A 25,768-nucleotide genomic window follows, 5' to 3' on the forward strand; every position below is an offset into this window, starting at 1 on the left:
TGTTTCTATTGATAGTTGCAGTATTATAATAACATACATAGGCGAGCTATGCTGTTCTCCGACAGCTCTTGTTAACCGTGGATGTCGTGGAGGTGGTTACCTGTAATGTAATACATGTATGATTGTCCAGATGACATGGAGGAGTCAAAATTTGAAATGATTTGTACATAGTTTAATAGATATCATGCATATTGAATAAACGGCCGCTCTAGACTACCGGCATATATGTGTTATTTACATTGATTTGGAGGGGTATTATCATGGGTAAATAGGACAGACGTAATGTGATATTTACACTGTACCTGTAAAACCTGTTTAGGCCAACGATACAAATGCGACTCATACACAACATGTCTTTTCGAAGCCGGTTTATTTTTTAGATATGTTTTTAAGGTTGCCTTATTTTCAAATCATATTATCTAAATTTTGGGAAATTATTTTACCTTGTTACTTTTTTGTCACGTGGTATGACCAACAACTGTTGTTTCATTATCAAAAATGAAGTAAGTGGTGAAAAGTGATTTAAGGAGTCGCCATATCTGTAAAATGCTCCGTCTTCATTTGAGTTAAGCTGTAGCGAGTTCGGCAATCCCCAAACAAACAAACAAACGTAAAAGATATGCACTACAACACATAAGCTCACTCGTCTTATTTGTGTTTTAACTTTTTGTAGATCCCTCAAACAACTTTATGATGCCATGGAAGGTGTCAACCGGCAACGACCGCAACATGTCTGTCTTACTCTGTGAACTGTACATAAAACAAACCAGTCCCTGGTACTGATGTCAAAGAGATTGCTAGCCTGTTACACGTCCAGATGAAGGGAACAATCCTGACCCCTTACCATTTGTAACAATGTCGAGGGAGGGGTGGATGAGTAAACATATTACACAGAATCAAAATATGAACCTCGTTGTGTTTGATTTTGATATTCGAAGAATGATATGAAAGTTTACTTTGATCAGTTATTGATTTGTTTATCGCAAATAAGTCAATGTGGGGAAGGTTGGGGTTTTTTTTTTGGGGGGGGGGGTTGTTGTTTTGCTTTTTTGTGAAAATTTACTTTTTTATGTTGAAATGAAAATTGCATGAAGGAAAATAAAAATACTCTTTGATATGGAAATGGTCCTTCAAACCTGGTGACGCTGCATTTTCGTCGATGCCCCCAGCTACGGGAATGTCGAGGATACTAAAAGTTTATTTTTTCTCTTCTCAGTTACGCCGACATTGAAGATATCAAAGTTGATGTTGTGTCCCTCTTACAAAAGCATGGCTCGGATATCCAGTCTTCTCCTTTCGGTGTGTCTCTATTGATAACAGGTTTGACAGGATGTCGGTTTGTTAAATAGCACGGTCGTGAATGTCCCTATCTGTTCCTTGTAAGAAAACAGTATATAGGTTGTTTGTAGTAACGTAAATGTTTTCAAAAGTATGCCAGCGGTGTCAAAGTTCCAAAGATAACATACTGTTTTTTAACTTCGAGATTGTTTGTTCTAATGTCTCATTAAATATCGTACATCAAAAATATAAATATTGATCATATATTTATTTAATATATTTTTGTGTGTATTATATTCAGCAACAGTTACTAAATCTGTACCGCAATCATATTGCGCTATCCTTCATTGCTACCCTTTCGTGGAAAGGCTAGAATCCTGTTCGTACTTTTTCGGATAACCTCCATTGAAACTCCTTAGTTTTATGGCTGGACACTTTGTCATGTTCCTTCAGATAACCTTAATGTTACCCCTTTATTACATGGCTAGACTTTTCGGTTTACTCCTTAGGAATCTTCAGACTAGATTTTAAGTATAACTAAACTCTTAATCCTGATCTATTTTCTCGCCACTTCAGCATGAAATAAAGTAAACGTGTGATAAAATGAAAACTATCTTTATTTCCCCTGTAATGTCTCGTGACAGTGACCAGTGTCATCCCTCAAAAAGATATGGAAATGTTATTTGTTATAGACGTTACATCATTGACATATATAACAACGTTTGAACAATGATATAAATCCGAAGTTTAATACAAGAGAAGGGTTAAACAATTCCCCAATGTGTATAAGTTAGTATCAGGTGTCCAATAGTTTACCGAACGAGTTATAGACCATTCCCTGATACTGACTATTTTATTCATCTTATGAATTCAGACATTGGATCTATGGTGCATTTTGGGACATGTATCCTTATAGTATGAAACTCAATCTGTATTATGCCTTGTTCATCGGAGAGATTGGTAATTTTCGATGGAAAAGGGAGAAACGTTTACAGTCTTGCATCAAGACGTCGGAATTGTAGCAAGGAACCCCACACCAGTGTTTCGGCTTTTTGTTGTGGCTGACGTCAGACTATCGGTGCTAATCGGAAGTACAATGCCTTGTATCGCGTGACATGCGTACAAAACCCGGTAGAAAATGTCATACATCAACTGTGCCTATATTATTAGTTTCGACATCGGATATAATACAATTATGGTTTTTTTGTGATGGTGGATATTTTACATGCATTATATAAATATAAAAAGCTATAATTAACATATACAACTGAGCAGTTCTCAAAAGAATAGGCCGGTTTCAGTTATTAATATGATTTATACGAATATGGAAATTTGAATAAAGCTTAAAAGGTAAATAATTAGATGTTTGATCATCTCTTGCATCTCATGACTATCGGATGTAGAGTAAATACAACTATGTCAATATGCACAACCAGAGGATTAAAAATAACACAGTTTGAGCGGATATTTAAATACTTTGTGATTATGCAAAAAAAAAAATCACAATTTTGATTTCATTTTATATGGGATTTATGAAACACTTTGGCAGAGCCTCGCTTAAATAAAATAAATAACTCATGTCATATAAAACATAATCTTAGCTATTCTATACACGAAATGCATTATCCAACTGGACACCATACATGTACAAACTACGATAGTATCAGAAATAGTATTCGTCTAAGCCAAAACAATGTAATTCCCAACAAAAAATAGAATAATCGTTTTAGTTGACATTCGAACGTCTCCAATATAATATCCATTTGAAAATTGGACATTCACATCAAGACGATTAAAATCAGTATTGGAAATTTTATCAAGAAGGTATTTAAGAAATTTGTGCCCCATTGAATTTGGTATTGGAAAGTTATAAGTGTCCACCGTTCAGCGATTAAATTCAATAAATCATTCACGAATAAGAAATGTACAAGGTGATATTAGTACGCTATTTAAGTTTTAATTTGGAATCTGTTGCGATTAAAATCAAAAGAGAACCGTCCTCTCCCATTACTTAACGAAACTGAAACTTGTAATCCTCTTTGATAATTTATCAAGCTGTCAATAGAACTGAATAGCCACTCTATTTGTGAACAGATTGTAGCCGGGCTGACCATTTCAATTACTGGTCAAATAGGAAATTGACATTTTGATAAGATATAGATAAATATGGTCAATATCCCCTATCAATCGTTTGTCAATCATTAGAACAAACATGAATATGGCACCGATCAAACAGACAAATAGTCTTATCCTTTCAATATTTCACCTGGTCTTCCCATCTATTCAGATAGTCTTGTTGACCCACAGATAAAAAGATGGAGTAAAACATACACACACACGCATGCGCCAAAATTGTTGTTTACATTTCTAAGAGGGAAGCCAAGTTCGGCCCGTGAAACGCAAGGAGGCGTTTGAAAATATTGCTCAAGGGGAAAATGGGAGAAAAAAAGGTATGTCATAAGCAGCATTTTTACATTATGTCATGAACTTTAAAATAGAATAGTGTATTCCTACTTTTCCGTTGACCTTCATTTGCAAACATACAAACAATGTTATCTAAAAATCGATAACCCTTCTGCTTCCATATTTAGTTTGTTTCAAAATAAAAATACTTGGAGTGCGTTATGTTTCTAATTATCAAAACATCAATCTACTTTGTAATATTGTTAGATTGGTTCACGATTGCATTTTTTTAAAGAAACCGAGGGTATTGTTTGTCATATTCCAGACGTAAATAGTTGAGGTACATATAGAAAGAGCTTCTTATTGGCAGGTGGTAGTTACAGACAGATGGTAGTTATAGACATGTGGTAATTATAGACATGTGAAAGATATAAACATTTGGTAGTTACAGACAGATGGTAGCTATCAAAATGTTATAGATATAGGCTGATGGTAGGTATAGACATGTGGTAATTATAGACATGTGAAATATATAAACAGTTGGTAGTTACAGACAGATGGTAGCTATATACATGTTATAGATATAGGCTAATGGTAGTTATAGACATGTTATAGATATAGGCTGATGGTAGTTAAAGACAGGTGGTGACTATATATAGGTGTTAGTTATTGAAGTGATGTAATTGTTGACATGTGATTATATAAAGGTGGTAGTTTTAGATAGGTATATGTTTGCAGGTGGATGGAATACAGAGGTAGTTGTAAAAGACATTTGGTAGTTAAAGACACGTAGAAGTGATAAATATATGGAAGGCTAAAACATATATAATTATAAACAGGTGGTAGATATAGACAGGCGGTAGTAAAAGACAAGTGGTAGTGAAAGAGAGGTGGTAGTTATATACAGGTGGTAGTTATAGACAGATGGTAGTTATAGACCGGCAGTAGTTATAGACAAGTGGTAGTTAAAGAGAGATGGTAGTTATAAACAGGTGGTAGTTATAGACCGGCAGTAGTTATAGACAAGTGGTAGTTAAAGAGAGATGGTAGTAAAAGATAGATGGTAGTTATAGACAGATGGTAGTAATATACAGATGGTAGTAATATACAGATGTTAGTTATATATACAGGTGGTAGATAAAGACAGGCGGTAGTAATAGACAGATGGTAGTTATATAAACAGGTGGTAGATAAAGACAGGCGGTAGTAATATACAGATGGTAGTTATAGACAGGTGGAAGTTATAGACAGGTGGAAGTTATAGACAGAAGGTAGTTATAGACAGGTGGAAGTTATAGACAAATGGGAGTTTTAGACAAATGATGGTTAGAGACAGGGTGCAGATATCAATAGGTGGTAGATATAGACAGGTGGTAGTTATAGACAGGTGCTAGTTATAGACAGGGTGCATATATCAATAGGACGTAGATGTAGACAGGTGATAGTTATAGACATGTTGTTGTTATAGACAGATGGTAGTTATATCTGGTGGTAGTTATATACATGTGGTGGTTATAGACAGGTGGTAGTTATAGACAGGTGCTAGTTAGAAGTCTCCAGCTTATATCAATAGGAGGTAGATGTAGACAGGTGATAGTTATATACAGGTTGTTGTTGTTATAGACAGGTGGTAGTTATATACAGGTGATAGTTGTATACATGTGGTGGTTATAGACAGGTGGTAGTTATAGACAGGTAGTAGACATACAAATGTGGTAGATGTAGTTATAGACGGGTGGTGGTTAGAGCCAAATGGAAGATAGAAATAGGTGGTAGATATAGACAGGTGGTAGATATAGACAGGTGATAGATATATAAAGTTGGTAGATATAGACAGGTGGTAGATATAGGCAGGTGGTAGATATAGACAAGTGGTTAGATATATATATATATATGCAGGTGGTTGGTATAGGCAGGAGGTATAGATAGGCAGGTGGTAGATATAGGCAGGTGTTATATATATGCAGGTGGTAGATTGGTTGGTTGGTTGGTTGATGGGTTTATAGACTCCCTTTCACGGGTAGAGCCCGTGTTCGGTCGTCTTGAGGGGGGAAGTCTCCAGCTTACCGGGCCCTCGGTGATTCAAAATGACCTTGCCCGTCCAGATCACGCCCTAAGGTCGGTCAGCTCCTTAGATGCGGATAGGCTGTCACGGTTACATACAGCACGTATACGGGAGCGTGGAACACGTCCTTTAAACAGCTTCACCATCCGCCTATGCAGGTGGTAGTTATAGGCAGGTGGTATATATAGGCAGGTGGTAGATATAGACAGGTGGTAGATATAGAAAGGTGGTAGATATAGACAAGTGATTAGATATATATATGCAGGTGGAAGATATAGGCAGGTGCTATATATAGGCAGGTGGTAGATATAGGCAGGTGGTTGATGTATACAGCTGATAGATATAGGCAGGTGGGACAGGTGGCAGATATAATTATACAGGTTGTAGATATATGTAGGTTGTAGATATATGGAGGTGGTAGAAATAGGCAGGTGGTAGATATAGGCAGGTTGTAGATATATGCAGGTGGTAGATATAGGCAGGTGGTAGATATAGGCAGGTTGTAGATATAGGCAGATGGTAGATATAGGCAGGTTGTAGATAAAAGCAGGTGGTAGATATAGGCAGGTTGTAGATAAAAGCAGGTGGTAGATATAGGCAGGTGGTAGCTGGAAACAGGTAGTACATGTAGTTATATATATAGACAGGTCGAAGGTGTAGAAAGGTGAAACAGGCGGTCCTTAAGTTTGGCTGTTTTTATAATAATTACACCTTCTTAACCTACCACACTGTAATGGTTTACCCAGCCTTTCTCTATGGAAAATTAATTTTAGTAAACTCATCAGCAAATCGCCTGTTTTATATTTGTTTTTCGTATATCACCTGTTTGGCCTTGTGTTATCCGGTATAGCTTGCGATGATGTACGTAACGTACTTCGGCTCCATTGTATCAACAGGTCAATACATCATATTTACGGCCTATTGAGATGTCATTTGTTTCTGAATGGGATTTATGACAACTCACGAGAGCATTGTTAAGTATAACTTGAGTTGATAACTACAGGGGAAATGGGAGGGGTAGATTTGTTTGGTCCACTCGATTTATATTTCATGGCTATATTCCACAATAATCCTTTCTTACCAAACCGTATCAATGATATATATGCTCTCGTAAGATTTTTTTATCGTTTTATCGTGTATTTCTTCATGTATATAAATGCTGCTTATGTTATTAAACGTCAAATATAAAATATCTGGGGGTGAAGGTTTAAATTGACTATACATATCGAGGCAAGGTAAAACTGCGAACCCTTTGATTTGAAAATTGACCCTTATTTACTTTACATATTATACAACACAGAGAAACTGTGTGGCACTGGTCAGCTTACAGTTCGCCCTGATAGAAATTTGAAGCTTATCGAAAGGCAAAGTCAACATTATCATAATATAATACCGTCCATATGATGTATATACAATGTATATATCATCAATGCAATGAAGTAAAAATACGGATTAAATTGATTAAACAGATACTGAAAACCAGCAGAATGACAAGAACATTTTCATAATATTACGTAGAACAGATGCGTGTCATTATGACGCAATATGCAAGACAATGAAGGATTTGAAATGCGGTACCGATCACTGACTTCACAAATACAAAACAGCTCACGAGACTGCAATATCAGCCCAAGGGCCGAAGGCCCGGGGGTTGATATTGGTCGAGGGTTGATACTGGGTGTGATATGGAAAAAGGCGTGTTTTATTCTGTTTATTACATACTTACTAATAAAAACTACTATCTTATGATTTATTTTTATTTTTGAAATATTGAAAAACTTTTTTTTTTCCAAAAGGGGTGTGATATGGGTTTTGCGGGCTGATATGGGTTTTGGGGTGTGATACGGCGGGGGCTGATACGGATTTTGGGGTGTGATACGGCGAGGGCTGATATGGGTTAGAGCAATTGTGTCGTATCGCATATACAACAAAAACGTATTTATTAGTAGGTATCTAATAAACTTATATATATAGGTCTCCAGACTATACAGTACATCCCCAGCACACACGCAGGCATACACACATGGGGATATATTAGCCAGGTGGCATAGGACTAGTAATTAGCGGCCTGATAAGGCAGCTCTTGCCAATCCCTCAAAATCTGTATTGATTAATGTATATGCTAATTGTATTGATTGTATAAACTGTATATCTTTGTACTGGAAAACGCCTTCGTGCGACTTATATCTTATTTACATGATTTATTATAACACATAGCAATCACCCCAACATCCCAACCTTTACACTCACTGATATGTGTTCTCTATACACTGTATAAACACAGCACGAAACGACCTGGACGGAGGTTTTAGTATGTTTGTTTAAACTCTGTGCAGAACTTATCAATTAATACTGACTGACAAGCCCCTTTAGATTGTTATCGAATGTTCAGCATGTTAGCATGCACCGTAAACAAGTAAAATCTTATATGTAAACAAGTATTTTGTTAAAGTTTCTATCAGGTATTTATCTGCTGATGTTTTTAACATTTGCTTAGGAATGTATAATTTTGTTCTCCTGTGTACTGCTTTTTAAAAAAACTTTATTTCTATTATTTCATGCAACACAAACAGACACGCCGGCAAATGATAACTTTTCTATGAGCTGTTCCGTGTTAAGCAATATCTATAAAATTATGTAAGACCTATTCAAGGTCTTACATAAGTCGATCTCAACATAAGTCGCTCTCAACAAAAGTCGTTCTCAACATAAGTCGCTCTAAACATTAGTCGATCGAACTCTTGTACATCGGGGTTCAAACGATCGGGGTTGTTTCTAGGGAAGGAAATCAAGACTAAACCTGCTTGACCCCACTGAATTTGTATCGTAAAAAGGTGACTAGTGGCGGGCCCCCTGTAGTATCAGGGGTTTTCTTCTGTGCTGTCTACTTGGAAAGAGAAGCAGAATCGACCTGCTAACTTCATAGCAACACAGGGGAACTTTTTTTGTGTCCTATGTTTCCTGTCTTCTTTTTTATCTGTCTACTTTGTTATTCAGGTGGCGTCTCCCTAGGCGCCCGTCCGTATATGGCCCTGGCTGTTGCTAGGATGTTAAACCTCAAACAAAACAAACACCTCACAGCGACCGTTTCTGACAAAAAAAAAATCTGCAAATCACGGTCGACCATGTTCATCAAACGATTTGCATCTCACGGACATCCAGGTTTGACAAACGCTTTACATCTCTACATCTCACTGCCAACCAGGTCTGACAAGCGTTTTACATACCACGGTCAACAAGGTCTGACACACCCTTAACATATCATGGCCAACAAGGTCTGAGAAACGCTTTACATTTCACGGCCGACCCAGGTCTGACAAACGTTTTACATTTCACGGCCAGCAAGGTCTGACAAATGTTTTACATTTCACGGCCAACAAAGTCTGACAAACGCTTTACATCTCACGGCCAACAAGGTCTGACAAACGTTTTACATATCACGGCCGACCCAGGTCTGACAAACGTTTTACATCTCACGGCCAACAAGGTCTGACAAACTTTTTACATCTCACGGCCAACAAGGTCTGACAAACGCTTTACATCTCACGGCCGACCCAGGTCTGACAAATGCTAGATGCATCTCACGGCCGATTCGCGACCAGGCCTAACATACGCTCTACACCTCACGGCCGACAGGGTCTGTAAAACGCTCTAGACATCACGCTCGACCAGGATTGACATTGGGCCGTTACAAAAAAGATGAAATGCAATATCAGTACCAATGCATACAAATGCATGTCAAATAATTCCTAAGATAAATGCTACGTTTACTGTATGTATCGACATTAACAGCCAATAGTTTAAACGTTGGACAGCTTTTCCTTTTCTTCTTTCTATTTTTACAACTAAAAACAAAGAAAGAAATTATTTAATTTTGTTAATTACAATGTACATAGGACTTAATAGCTATTACGTAACGTCTTTTTATTTCAAACGATTGTTAATTTTCGTCCATATATGTATACACGTTCAATGAAAAACAATAAATAAGAAAAATGAATTTAATAAAAATACGGAACATGTAAAGTCCATATGTATCATGTCTGTTAACTTAGTCAATATCCATTTTTCATTATACAAATGTAATTTGTAATTTTCGAGAGCCGAGACAAATGATTGATATACACGAACTCTTTGTTTAAACAGCTGGGTCAACATTTGGAATGGTTGTGTCCTACATAATATACATCATTAGATAAATAGCATTCAAAATCGAGTTCAAAGTTGTTTTAGCTGCAATTTTCTTCGACTCTTGATTTCGCATCCAAACTAAAACTCTTATTTCATATCGAACATTATTGAGCCCCTTTAAATAGTGGATACAATTGTCTAAAGTAATTAGGCGACGAAGGAAGCACACAGAAAAGTATTGGTTCTTTTAATTGTTTAAAGGATAACAAGTTTCATTTTTTAAGTGAATATGTATTGAAAAATTGTCTCTTCTTATTCAACTTCAAACTCTGTTTGTAGTCAACCATGATTTTTCCCATATGTTTTACATAAATTAGTAAGGCGCTTGAGAGGGAAAAGCGGATACATTAGTTCAAAAAATAACATTCTAAACTATGGCAGAAAGCATTAATTTAACACGAGCAAACCTTTTGGGAAATTTGAATACGTTCCCGATGATCATTTTATAGGGACCTGTGCTATGCAATAAGTATCATTTTCCCTAATAAAGATGGTCAATCAACTTAGCATAATTCAATAAGCTCAGCAAAAACCCCTAAAACTGAGATATGATTTATATTGTTTTAACATCTTAAAATAAACATGCTATGACAGTAAATATAAAAAAAAAAAAAGATAAAAAAAAAATTAATAATAATGATATAGTAGTTATTCATGACTTCAAAAATATACATAAAACAATGATTAAACCCTCAGTAACAAGTAATTTGTCTTTATGTACATGAATGCAGAGTTCCAGTCATTTTTATTATCAATGACATGACACACCTTAGAGTGTATTCATATAGATATAAAACTTGATATGTCAGTGCGTTGTCCTCGTTGACACTTGCGTTTGTCTGACGTGTTTGTTGATCTCCTACTTCGGTACTTTTCCTACCTTTTATTTGTTTACAATCCAACACAGTCACCAAAATATTTCAGGACGTCGGTACTTTTCCGTGACGTAGTCGATAAAACACCTCGTACCTTAAACAAAGTTTTCGAACATGCCTCTCCACTCCCAAATAAATAACCCGAATAATGCACGCCGTCAATATGTATTGAGATTAAGTAGTGTGAAGCGTTCAAGTTGTTATCTCCATAACAACATTCATTGACAACCACCACCTTATGTCAATATAGTTATCTGTAAATAATACGTCGAGATGGGAATTTATCTCACGATGCCAATAAAACCATCTAAACTGACTCTTAATTGTCCATTTGACCGTATAAATTATTCTCATTTCGCTAATGTTGAAAATTATTCCATTCATAGAACACCCGGAATTTCATTTCACATGTCCTAAACGACTTACATAGGCGTCGTGCCTAATCATTCTGAAGGACAATAATTTCTGATCCTACAAAAATTAAATTAACAGAAAAATTGCTGAAAGTCTTATGCATAATTCTAGAGAAATATTTAGCGATGCCCGCTTTAAGCTTTTCTGTGACTTTGTCACCTTGTCATCAAAAATTCATCGAGACTATTATGTATTGATAACTATCATCTGGAATAAAATATATTAGTATTAAATTATATTATATTATCTACTGGTGTTTTTAAAAACTCGTAAGATATGTGAGCGACAACATTTAAGTATATGAAGAGATTGTATGAAATAAGCAATACTATTTAATGCACCAGGTTTTATGGAATACAATTGTATACGTAATTTAAATTAACATGATTTGTATCGTTTTAAATGAATTTCAATGTATATTTATAATAATATCTCATGATGTTATTAAGACAGACTTAGATTGGACATTTTTGATTATATTTTTGTGTATATAAATGTATAGCTTATCTTTTCAAATGTGTGAGAGTTCAATAAAATATTTATTTAATCTTTAAATATTTGGGACAAAATATGCCCATTATCACATGAGAGCAAGGCGCGGTGTATCGATGATGCAAACGTACGTAGAATTACCTGCTTTCGAGTAGTGTTTGATTGACCCAGGCATTGAGCCCCTGAGGTCGCGGGTGTCTAAAATGTGGGTTATATCCCAGCCAATCGGCCCTAATCCAGGGGTATCAAGATGAAATGGATCTGTCCGAATTCCTGGACTGTCGTCGGTTGCGAATAAAACTGAGAGACATTCTATGTGACCTTGACCTGTCCACCCAAAATATATGGAATTTTATCGCTGAGAAAAACATAAAAGTCTCGAACATTTCCACGTTGCTTAGACATTGGAGTCTTCTTTCTGACCTTTTGCTCTGTTATCGTCTGCTTAATTGTAATCTAAATATACACATTTGTTTTTGACTCTCATCCATTTTGATTTGTCGATTTGAAAGAGTAAACAAACTTGGTAAGGTAACTATTTGTTTTTTTGTGTTTGTGCTCAGATAAAATGAAGCTATGTCTTATTCAAAGTTGAGGACGAAATAATGTTGTTTTGTTTTGCTTTTCGTTTTTCTCAAGCAAGCATACAAATACATAATGTACACTTGGTTGTAAGATAACCAAGTATTTACGAATACAATAATAACATATTTCCGAATACAATACCATTCTTAAGATGGTAACCAGGCGTAGACCAAATTGCCGAACCGACACTGTTCGTTCTGTAAAACTTCTCAGTCATATAAAACCTGGTGAGCTACACAAGAGAAATTTATAACATGTTCTAAGGAAGACCGTTGTATTGATGACCTGACTGTTTTTGTCATTAATAAATGTGTTTGAAAACAGGCGGTTTCGATTTTTTTCTGTGCTGATATTGTTCCTGGAAAATCACATGGTTTTCTTAAGAATATATGATTTCTGTTTCCGATTGGAGAAAAAACTGCAAGGAATCATGAAACTATTGACGGGACCTGCGTGCATACAACAGTAGCGAGAGGGGAAAAGTGCCTTACTTTTATGGTTATAATAAACAGTAAGACATGTCTAAGACCGCTAGTATTTTAGACAGCTGGGACACCTAGAGACACAAACTAGTTAAAGGTTATTGATTTGTAGTAAGATTTAGGTAAATACATGCATGTCGTTATGGAAAAATATCTATAGACAGGTAGAAGTTATGGACAGTTGGTAGCTTATAGGAATGAGATAGCAATAGTTAGATTGTAGTTAGAGACAGCTTTTAGTTTTAGACAGGTCGGGGATATAGACAAGTGGTAGTTATAGACTGTGGAAGTTGTATATAGACCGATAGCTGGTATAGACAGGAGTAAGTTATAGGTTGTAAATATAAACAAGTTATATTTTTTTTTACAGATGATAGTTATTTACAGGTAATAATTATAAACAGTTGATATATATAGACAGGTGGAACTTATAGACAAATGGTAGTTATTGACAGGTGATATTATATGCATATGGTAATTATTGGATTGGCTGGTAGTTATAGACAGGTGGAACTTATAGACAGATGTTAGTTAAAGACAGGTAGAAGTTATAGACGGATGGTAGTTAAAGACAAATGGTAGTTATAGACAGGTGGTATTTATAGACAAATGTCAGTTATAGACAAATGGTCGTGATAGACAGGTGGTATTTATAGACAGATGATAGTTATAGACAGGTGGTCGTGATAGACAGGTGAAAGTTATATACATATGTTAGTTAAAGACAGATGGTAGTTATATACAAATGATAGTTATAGACAGGTGGTATTTATAGACAGATGATACTTATAGACAGTTGGTAGTTATAGACAGATGGTAGTTATCGACTGGCTGTGGTAGCTATTGACAGTAGGTAGTTAAAAACAGGTGTAAAGTTATAGACATGTGATAGTTATTGACTAGCTGTGGTAGTTATAGACAGGTGGTAGTTATTGACTGGCTGTGGTAGTTAAAGACAGGTGGTATTTATAGACAGATGGTAGTTATTGACTAGCTGTGGTAGTTATATACATGTGGAAGTTATAGACAGATGGTAGTTATAGACAGGTAGTCGTTATAAACAGGTTGTAGATGTAGACACAATCAAATGGTAGTTATAGACAGGTTGTAGTTATAGTCAGGTTGTAGATATAGACAATGTGTAGTTATTAACAGATGTTAGTTATAGACAGGTGATAGTTATATAGACAGGTGGTAATTATAGACAGGTGGTAGCTATATAGACAGGGCGTAGTTATATTGACAGGTGGTAGTTATATAGACATGTGGTAGTTATATTGACAAGTGGTAGCTATATAGATATGTGGTAGTTATATTGACAGGTGGTAGTTATATAGACAGGTGGTAGTTATATAGACAGGTGGCATTTATAGACAGGTGGCAGTTATAGAGTGGAGGCAGTTATAGGCAAATGGAAGTTAGCAATACGTATATATGGTATAACAGATGCTTTGGGAGGGTTTCGGCTACGTTGTGGAATAGCTTACCATCTGCTATTGGAAAGTCAAATACCCTGGCCAAGTTCAAGAGGGACATCAAAACTCACCTCTACACGTCTGCATTTTAAAATCCTTGCATAGACGTCATGTAAAGACCACCCTTTTATTTGTTCAATTATGTGCACATTGCTTGCTTAAATGTATAAAAGTGATTGTAAACCTTTGTTTTACAATTATAACCATTACTATTATCCATATGTTGTAAAACGCTTTAGAGTAATTTTACAAATTATATAGGGCGCTATAAATGTTGTATATTATTATTTTTATATATGCAGTCGAAAACTGAATGTGCATGTGTACATGTTGTTACCTACATGTGTATAGACGGGTGCTAGTTATAGACAGGTGGTAATTATAGACATTTTACATTTGAGGCACGTGGCTATAATAACAGGCTGTTTCTAAGACAGGTTGCAATTCAGATCATAATAAAGATTTTAATGACATTTCGTTAAGCTAACTAGACTTTGATTAGCTGACTATGATTGCAGTTATTCACTGTCACGGCTACTTTAATCTTCTACTTAAATCTTATACTAACTTTTACATTCCAATGACATGAATCCGAAATCATGCGTGATTGTCCATACTCAGCTCTGCCATTTTTTATATGGATACATATATACTACTAAGATAGAAGGGATGCCAGGCTTTGGTAGTCGTTGAATGTAGTTTGAATATAAGAAATGCATTTATGATTGTGTATCATGTCGGAACAAACTTCATTTGACAAAGGGAGCCTTCAGAAACAAAAACGTTTCGGAACATTTGGAAACGTGTTCTCATTTGGTAATAGCGCTCCGGACCCCGTCGTCTCCGAACCAACTGATTCAGTTGTGAACACATCTGCGGTAAGGTTATTTATTTGATAGGGATTGAAAGATGGTTCTTATTTTATTTTCATGCCGGTATGATCTCAACTCGGTTACATCCATATTGCATGAAGCCCGCTTCATGTTTAATATGGATGTAACCGATTTGCGTTTATACCGGCATGAAAATTTAAAAACAAAATGCCGTTCAATCCATATGATTACATTTTTACAATAGAACAATTGATTAATTTTATCAATTTGTTCTTAAATGATTTATGTATTCACTGCGATTTGTATATGCGTCGTCCTTTAAACGACACTGGCGGAATAGCCCTATTTGAATAAAATTGGCGCCAATAATTAAACGTAGTCATTTGAGCGTTTGACGCATGGGCATTCGCAATGTTATCCGGAGCGAAGCGACAAGATCCTCATGAACAACTTAAATTGATGACATCATAAGTAAACAACGTGTTACGTCACGAGAGTTTTTGCTTTCATACTCAAATCAAATGCATTTCTGCTGACAATGTTCATATATATTGTTTTGATATTTGACAAAATTTTGGTTCTCAAGTTTAAATTAGAAATTGTTTGTTTCGACATGCCACCTTTTCGTTATTATTGAACAATTTTAACAACTAACTACAAAATTAAGCAAACGACGGATTAAAAAAGTGAGTATTTGAAATAAACTGTGGATCACCTCCCTTTATTAAAATGCTTACACCAATATATCGATTGTAAACATCAGGTAATATAACATTGGTATTTGTCATTGGTGTAAAATATACCAGTGGTAAAGATCGCGTCACTCATAACATGTAATATAGAGATGGTATATGTTATCCTCAGTATGACGGTAAACATATACCTAGGACATGCATCTACTAGTGTAATGTATTCCACGGCACGCCTGACGTACAGCCGTGTCGTCACTGATCGTATGAAATAACATGTCCCTTCTCTTGTTGATATGTTTATTACATGTTTTATTTGCATATAAACATTGATATGTCTGGGCCTTGTCTGAATCACTGAACTATTGTAACTACGACGCAGGACATACAGTTCATCAACACTAGCTGATGCTGTTACGTTTTTTCTTCTTTCTAAAATGTCGTCAAATAACAAGAGTTTTCTCACTCAGACTACATTGCCTTGCACAATATTTACTGCGTGTCTTGTAAATTGTCATCTAGTTTGTTTTCCTCAATGCTTAGCTTGAATTCTTTTCCGTCTTTGCGTATTGCAGAGTTATCTTCTCTTTGGAGCAGGTATTGATTGTAACGTCATTGGCTTGTGCGAGAAAATTACGTCGTTTTCTCAAAAAATAATGACGTTACTCTCACAAACAAGTGATGTAACAATCAATACCTGGTCCCAAGAGAAGATAACTCTGCAATACGCTAAGATAGAATACGCCGTATCTACTTAAGTAGCAGAATCTCCTCTCATCATGCGTTCTAATGTATATTTTATACTAAGGGTGTGACTGACACTAATATTGTCAAAATATTAATTGTATACCTCGAGGATTCTTTTAGACCACACTGAACCCTCACGCAAATATTGTTATTATTATCATTAGAGTATCACTGTGTTAACCCGGTAACAATAAGCGATCTCTGAAATATATACAACAAATGAAGAGGCACAGTGTCAATATGATGTAAAGTATGTTCCTTAGTGTTAAATAATACTTGAAGAGTTGCGCTATCCCAGCCCTTAATGTAAAAACATAGTAAATAAACACTAAGGTGTTTTGTTTGCGTTAAGCACACCTGCATGTAGAAGTAGTTACGTGTACAGCAACATGGCTTCTACATCAAGAGGTGACATAAGTTGAAACATTTGCCTACATGTTGCCAAAAACCTACTCTATAACAAGACATTTTTGGGTGGTCGGTTGGTGCAGTGGATAGCGCACTTGCCTTTCACCAAGGCGGCCGGGGACGTGAAAAGGTTGGGGTCACCTGCCCGAACACGTGGGTTTTCTCCGGGTACTCCGGTTTCCTCCCACAATAAGACCCCCCACGCGCTAACATTCGGGCCAACACGTGTGATTAATATAAGTTGAAATAACTTGTTTCATAATTGTTGTTAAATAAATAAAGTTTATAGATAACAAGAAATGTTCGTGAGCACTTTCCTTCGTGGTTTGAAGCCATGTAGATCGTTTTGTGGTAAAAACTTTCGTGGATATCCTATATAAACAAACAGTTTACACGTATATCATTCAAACTTGTTGTATGTATATTCGTGGTTCAATAGCAACCACGAAAACCACGAATGTTTATACACAACGAACATTTCATGTTAAATAGTATAAGGTGACATGGACTTACGACATGTGCTTCATGAATATTCAGGAGCGGATTCCTTGTATTGCTTTCCATGGCGAAGTTAGGTCGAGCCTCTGTTACATTCGTCAGTCCCTCCGTCCTTGGTTTTTTTTTATACCAATGTTCCATAATGTATCCCACATAAGTATTTGTTCAATCCATAGGGTATAATATGAAAGGTTCAACAACCGGTCACACAGTTAAAAAGGTGTACAGGTGCAAATAGCATTGATTATGCCTATGCAGTTGTACTGTGCCATTCCATGTTATGAACCAGTAATGTTTATTTTACACGTACGATAGGCCGGACAGTTGTCTGTAAAATGAGGCAACTTAATGTTAATAATGAGACAAATGCGGCTCTGAAAATATTAACGCAGACTGCAAACGATTTAATTTTGCACTGGTTTTGATAGAGGCTAGCAAGTTTACATTTTGGTAGCAGGTGGATGCTTTTGCTCATAGTGGCTTCAACTTTATATGTCATAGTATAAAACTTGTTACCTACCATTCCTTAGCTGCAGATCGTGAGTCTTATTCTTCAGTTGGTAAAAAGAATGAGTTATGTTTAATTAGCTTCAGTACATTGACATTGACTATCAGACAGACGTCACAGATGTATACCATGTTTTATATGTATACGTGTCACACAGGCCTCGTTAACAAACGACTAACATTAGCTCTCTCTAAACTAAATGGAACCCTTGCTTTGGACTATGACTGGTTCACGATTTAAATATTCAAAGGAAGAAGACATTCACGGCTTGCTTTAGTATACGCGTAGAAAAGCGTCTGTTTTATAGGAGGGCACGCTGAGTAGTGAAATATCGATCCCTTTCCGATGCATCAACCACGAATTAATTTCCCAATGTACCCCAAATATTGTATTATACACTGTAATTGTTATTTGGACAAACAAACCTGTATGTTTAACACCGTATGGTAGTGTCATTATATAACATTGCCTCGTTCAGACAATCAGGCAATTAATGCAATTATATGATTGTTGACGTCATCATTATTATGACGTCATAATCTTCAAGTTGTATAACACTGATATTTCCTGGACAGATGACTGTTCTATTCATCAACCAAATATAGATAATATTTGAACTCAATACTGAATGATAATAGGTGTAATATAAATTTTCAATTAGGTAAACAGATTAAAAAAATGGTAAATATAAGCACGGAACTGTTTTCAGTTGGCATTCATATGCAATATGAATAACCATCGGACAAAAAGCGAATCCACCCTAGCACACTTCTTGAATCCGTCTTTGTCCAGTTGACATTCCTATTGTTATGAATGTTAACTAAAAGCAGTTCTGTGCTTAAATGACATTTGATTCAGTCTGTAGGGTGAATTGATGTCTCCAAAGCTATATCGTCTAATGTAATGACATAGCTGCAAAAGATGCTAGCTTCTTAATATTAAAAGGTGGCAATATTGAAGAATCTTTCAAATTTAATAGAAGCAAATGAATATCATTACAAAATATATGTTTAAAAAATGTCATATCCTTTTGTGTTTCTAATGTGAAACACATGTTTGAATTCTGACAATAAACTATTGTTGTAAGGGTTAATCACCATTGGTCACAGAGCACTTTAAGGTGTATTTAAATCAAAAGGTTTATCGATTTCTGTTCTCGTCAGTTTCTACAGGACATGTTATAATACTAATTTTGTTTAATAGGCCCACTCTTTTCCTTCAGATTATAAATCTTACCATCCAGGAATTATATATTCGTAGCTTGAAAGTGAGTGTCCTAGTGATGGGCCGCAAAGCCGACAGAAAGATGTACGGGAAAGTTACTCTAAGCCAATAAAAGCGCTCCTTTTGGTTGCTTTATCTTCTGTTCAGAAGGGATTACTTTCCTAGCAAAACAACCTCTTTTCCGAGATTATAACTGATGCATTCGTACCATGTTCCTGACAAAACAGTTTTTTTGTTGTGTAGAGCGATCAACCGCGACAGGCGTGGGGCAGCCAGATAGAGTTTATCTTGACCTGTGTAGGATACGCTGTGGGCCTTGGCAACGTCTGGAGGTTTCCATATCTGTGTTTTAAAAACGGCGGAGGTAAGTGTAAAGCAGTTATATCAATATATATTATGTCTTTCTAGACTGAATACTGAAAGGAAAAGTTCATATTTTGATCTTATGACTGAAAATTATGTTTGAGGTGAAAGTACGAATATTAAAACGAAAGTCACCATGGAGTTTCAATACAGACGAGGAAGTTAAGCCCTAGAGAAATTGTAATGGATGTGTATATTATGCTGATAAAGCTTATACTTCCATAATTTGAACTTTTCCGTCAAAATAAATTATTCACTGTTCGATTTATTAACATTTTTGTGTGTGTTTTTATACAGGTGCCTTTCTGATTCCATATGTCATCTGCCTCCTATTGGTTGGAATTCCTATATTTTACCTCGAGCTAAGCTTAGGACAGTTTGCAAGTCTTGGACCCTTAAAAGTATGGACCATCAATCCTGCACTCAAAGGTTTGTAGAGGTGTAAAAGTATCCAGATGCTTCTATCTGTCGCCTAAATTGCACGAAGATTGCGATTCATACTTTCTCTTCACTATTTAGAAAATGTAAAAAGTGCTTCAATGTACAGAGGGATTTACCAACATAAGTATTTTAAACTTCATCGACTTGGAATCACTCTTATGGAAATTTATTTAACTGCAATAATACCATTTTTTACGCTTTCTGTCATCAACAATGTTAATGGAACAGGTAAACGTAGAATATGGTATCAGACATAATTGAAATTCGATTTTTTCAATTAAACTATTTGATTTTGTATAACAAAACCCATATTTAAAACAGATTTCCCCACAACTAACTCATGAATGGTTTTACTACGCCAGTGTATGTCAACAGTGTTAGTTTTACCTTTTCTTCAACCTGGTAATATATAACATCATTTTCCTACTTGCTCATTGGTTGCTATAAGATATTGACTGGTTGTTACTGGTTTAAAAAACGGCGGGTTAATTTTCTCTTTTTTTCGTCATTTCAATATCACAAAACTCTTTGCCAATTGTAGTACTCATTTATTGAGTTTCATAGGTTCTATCTTGTTTAATGATAAATAGCGGACATAGTTAAATTCTGATATCACATTATATCGTCTCGATCAGTATATCTCTCCGTTTTATATAACAACATATTCACCTAAAAATCATAATTGATCAATATTAGTTTTTTTACTATTACAGGTCTTGGTATGTGTTTGGTCATCATTCCCGCCATGATCTCAATTTATTACAACGTCGTCATCGCGTATTGCATCTACTACTTCTTTGCATCGATGACGTCGGCACTTCCGTGGGTTACATGTGACAATAGCTGGAACACGTGTGACTGTCACGATAGCACCCTAAATATGTCCTTGGCAGACCCCTGGCAAGGATCAAGGCCAGAGTGTTGTAAGTGAAGTTTACTTAATGTTCAAGTCGTGTATAATCTGGATACTAAGTGGTTCATTATGAATTTTTTTCTTCATATTTCACCAGTCATAAAATCTCGAAATATATTTGATATTGAACGAATTGAATTTACAACGTATTAAGGTTTCCTAACAAAGCAGGTTACTCACCACTTAACATCCCTTAATGAACAAGTCCCACCCCCACCTCCACCCCCACCCACCCCACCCCCATCCCCCAAAAAGAAAAGCTTTTTATCTTGGCAACTGTAAAAAAAATGCAGTTGTATTACGATGATACAGGAACCCTCGCTTTTAACATATAGTGTCATGTGTCTGCAAAAATATTATGTAACGTTTTTCTATTTATATGAATTGTCTTGATTACTTTTAGATAAGTTATATACCTATTGACCAAGGCAGACGCAGTCTTGAGTTCGACCGAAGTAGATATGCAGTATACATCTGTAGCTTAACTCGTGTTCTATTTGATTAGAAAATATACAATAAAACTTATGCGTATGTAATACATTTACATCAATGTTAAAAAGCCTTCTTATATATATATATATATATATATTATTTGTTTTGTTTATATTCAGTAAACTATACAAGCAATACGACGACCAGTGCAAGTGAAGAGTACTTCTTGTGAGTATCGTTTCTGGAAAAGTCCAAGTGTCTTAACGTTATATCTGATATTTATAAAATAATGTGCTACATATTTGTTTCCTTACCATATTTGACCTTGATATTGCTAGAGTGTATGACTGATTGACTCTGACCATACGTATGTCTGATTGACCCTGACCATACGTATGTCTGATTGACCCTGACCATACGTATGTCTGATTGACCCTGACCATACGTATGTCTGATTGACCCTGACCATACGTATGTCTGATTGACCCTGACCATACGTATGTCTGATTGACCCTGACCATACGTATGTCTGATTGACCCTGACCATACGTATGTCTGATTGACCCTGACCATACGTATGTCTGATTGACCCTGACCATACGTATGACTGATTGACCCTGACTATACGTATTACTGATTGACCCTGACCATACGTATGACTGTTTGACCTTGACCATACGTATGTCTGATTGACCCTGACCATACGTATATCTGATTTACCCTGACCATACGTATGTCTGATTGACCCTGACCATACGTATGTCTGATTGATCCTGACTATAGGTATGACTGATTGACCCTGACTATACGTATGTCTGATTGACTCTGACCATACGTATGACTGATTGACCCTGACCATACGTATGTCTGATGTCTATTATATAGAAGTTCATCTATAGTGATTGCAATTTCCCTTGTATGATCATTAAACATTTGTTAAATCTGTCCAATTTGTTATACTAAATATCACCTCATGGTTCTTATAGCAATAGCAACTTAAGACCGAATGGTATAGAAAATATTCCAGCAGTATGTGACTACAAAAGACTAATATAATTTCTCACTCCCTTTGGGGTGAGATAGGGGAATTTCAACCCGAGGGGGAACATTCTTCAGTTGCCAAACACGAGGCTGTGCCGAGTGTTTGGCAACTTATAGAATCTTTCCCCGATTGTTTAGCTTCCTCTATCTTACCCACAAGGGGGTGAATGATTCTTTTTCTCTTACCCTGTTCTCCCATTGTGTATCATATACACAATGTAATGACAACGTTACATGCTAAGTTCAGGGTTGACGTGTCGTTGAGGGATTGTTGACGTGACGTCATTGTATTGTTGCGGTGACGTCATACCATTGTTATGAATAGGGCAAACCCCGCAGTCTCAACCCTAGGGTGAGATAAGGAAATCCCGCACCGGTAAAAGTGCGGATACACATGTCCAGGGTAAGAGCAAATGCTATCTTTGCCTAATATCGCAGTCTATTGAAACCAAAATGTGATGTTAAAAGACTTCAAAAAGCCGTAAGTATCAGTCAAACAAAGATGCACGTTAAAAAAAAATTGTTAAAGATAGATTATGCCAAATATGAATTTCATTGCACCATGCAACTCGTTTGTCCTTATTTGACTCATCAATCATGCTAGGGGCCAAATCGTTAAAATTCCAGATTGTATCATTGACTGTATAAAAAGAGGGGCAGTTCTAATTGAATTAAATCATTAGTAAAGTGTGCAAATTAGGAACCGCGCAACTCCTTAAAAAGGAGATTACTGTGGCCATTAAGGTTACGGGAAACTTTAGGGACTAGAAATACCACCAGCAGAGTGTACTGCCTTTTATTTGGAAAGATGAAGGTACTACACAGATATGTCGTGTTTGCGTTGCGCATGTCTAATAACATACATTTAAATAATACTTAAATTTTCTTCTTATAATTCCTCATTGTAACCGTTAGGCATACCGGTATATAAAATAACAGTATTACACATAGTTAATAGATCAATCAATGTTTTGCATACCTGGAAAACTGAATAAAAATAATAATACACATGTTAGTAATATGGGGAAAAAAGGCTAATTAAAACGAATTTCAAAAAAGAAGTGATCGAGTTGATTTATTGAGTATTCGTTACTTTTTCGGAACAGCGAGAAGGTTTTAGGAAGGTCAGGCGGAATTGGTGAGCCGGGAAACGTGAAATGGGATGTCATGCTTTGTAACCTATTGGGATGGTTTATTGTCTTCCTAGTCCTGTCAAAAGGTATCCAGTCTCTGGGAAAGGTAAGATTTCTTCTTCCTACATGTATCATGTAAATGTGTTCATTCCCTTGGCGAGTAATTACGTGTACCTCTTCTAGTAATTCAATCATTAATTCAATTTCCAATCAATGCCAGATCACCTTTAACATTATGGAATCTATTCTTTCGAAAATATTTGATGGTGTTAATAACTTAGATGTTATTTTATAGTTATCAACATTTTCTTGATCCTGTTATTATTGGCATTGTCTTCATATCTTTGTTGTTACATGCAGTATATAATGTTGAAATTCAAGACGATCATTAATATGGAATTTCCTGTATTCACATTGGTTTAGACAATTTTATTGATACCATGTAACTGTTTTTACATTAAGAGTAAATCAGTTAATAAAATGAAAATACTGTACGTATTCTTATTATAATACATTTTGTATTTTTTACTTCAATTACATTAAATTACTTAAATGTTAACCATTGTTTGTTTTAGATAAACTTTTTTTTTTAAATATATCCTAACTTCAGATTTCGAGTGATAATCACATATGCTTACTGCAGGGTTACAGTATTTCACAGCTATTATACAATGTAATTACCCTAAGAAACTTCATTTTCGCAAATGAGCTACAAACGACTTCTTTGAACTTACAAATTCGTTAAAAAATCATTATTTAATACTTGTTTCTTTGTCTTGGTCCTAAGGTATTCGCAAAAGCCTGGTTCATATAAGGACGGTTGCCTAGGGAGACACCGCCTGAGTTAAAAGTAGAAAGAAAAGGAATAAGACAGGAAAGATAGGAAACGAAAAAAAGTGATGCAATGGGGGCAGCAGATCAATTTTGTGTTTTTCCATATTCCCTTCGGAAAAGAACCGGAGGAAAAACCCCTATCATGAATGGAGCCTATATTAGTCGCCGCTTACAATCATGCAGTGTGATAAAGCAGGCCTATTCTTTCCCCGAATTTGCACGGGTTTTTTTAATACCTTTTTGAGTAAACATGATATATCGATCTCGTTAAGTACACTATTTATATAATAGTTTTGCATACTAAATAATATCCAGTGCCTTTGTGTTGTGCTTTTGTAGGTGGTATATTTCTCGGCCATCTTTCCGTATGTACTGCTGACGGTCCTTCTAGTCCGTGGACTCACACTTGATGGCTACTACGACGGGATCATGTTCTACATTACACCCGACTGGGACAAAGTCGCAAACGCTAATGTGAGTTATTGTAGATGTCATGTCGATTATAAAAGAGAACGTTCCATTTCTTGATCAGGGAAAACGTCACCGACGCTAATGTGAGTTATTGTAGCTGTCATGTCGATTTTCAAAGAGAACGTTCCATTTCTTGATCAGGGAAAACGTCACCGACGCTAATGTGAGTTATTGTAGATGTCATGTCGATTATAAAAGAGAACGTTCCATTTCTTGATGTGGGTTCTAGTAGCTGTCATGTCGATTATCAAAGAGAACGTTCCATTTCTTAATCAGGGAAAACGTCACCGACGCTAATGTGGGTTATAGTAGATGTGATGTCGATTATCAAAGAAAACGTTTCATTACTTAATCTTGGACAAAGTCGCCAACACTTGTGTGGGTTCAAGTAGATGAGATATTGTTTCTGAATGAGAGAGTTCCAGTTCTAAAACTGAGATGAATTCGTTGATGCGTAAACTTATTTTTGGATTACACCATTATCTCCAAATATAGAAGGAATTCTTTATTTTGACTAGGAAAATTAATTTGAGTGCAACGCTATTTCGGTTTTTAGAATTTGCATCTTTGAAATGATTGTAATCATTTTTGACAAATAAATATTTCACATTATCGTCACTGATTCACTTAAAATTGTTTCCCTGAATTAAGTTAATGCTATCTACTCTAAAGTAAGTAACAAATTAAATTGATATATATGTATGTATATGTATAAATATAGTTAGTCAAAATTGCACATCGTATGGTAAACAAGCAATCCCTATTCCTGCGTTGAAGCATTTTGTTGTTTTGTTTTCTAACCTGCTTTCTAAATTACTGTGGATTTTTGAAGGACTGTTTGTATGATCAGTGAAATTCACATTTTGCAAATTGTATCGATTACTAGATTTTAAAGATGCAGTCTGCTTGTGTTTGTGCTACGTTCATTTTTCAAAAAAAAGATAAATCATTTACTTTAGCAGTTGTTGGTGAA

General features: G+C 35.7%; 1 protein-coding gene across 2 annotated transcripts in view; it reads left to right on the forward strand.

The window, feature by feature from the left end:
- Positions 1-3,622: 3,622 nt before the first annotated feature.
- Positions 3,623-25,768, forward strand: part of LOC110457393 (sodium- and chloride-dependent glycine transporter 1-like) — a 29,004-nt gene continuing 6,858 nt past the window's right edge. Inside the window, exons 1-7 of one of the 2 annotated variants that reach the window (XM_021508648.1) lie at positions 3,623-3,728; positions 19,411-19,531; positions 19,828-19,959; positions 20,685-20,894; positions 21,496-21,544; positions 23,464-23,596; positions 24,664-24,798. In XM_021508648.1, coding sequence (XP_021364323.1) covers positions 3,714-3,728; positions 19,411-19,531; positions 19,828-19,959; positions 20,685-20,894; positions 21,496-21,544; positions 23,464-23,596; positions 24,664-24,798 — 795 coding nt within the window. In that variant the 5' untranslated portion in view covers positions 3,623-3,713. Of the gene's footprint in view, positions 3,729-14,905; positions 15,139-19,410; positions 19,532-19,827; positions 19,960-20,684; positions 20,895-21,495; positions 21,545-23,463; positions 23,597-24,663; positions 24,799-25,768 lie in introns of those variants that run through there. The other variant, XM_021508647.1, reaches the window with a different exon arrangement.

Source organism: Mizuhopecten yessoensis, unplaced genomic scaffold, assembly GCF_002113885.1.
Source record: "Mizuhopecten yessoensis strain PY_sf001 unplaced genomic scaffold, ASM211388v2 scaffold9117, whole genome shotgun sequence".
Taxonomy (NCBI): Eukaryota; Metazoa; Mollusca; class Bivalvia; order Pectinida; family Pectinidae; genus Mizuhopecten; species Mizuhopecten yessoensis.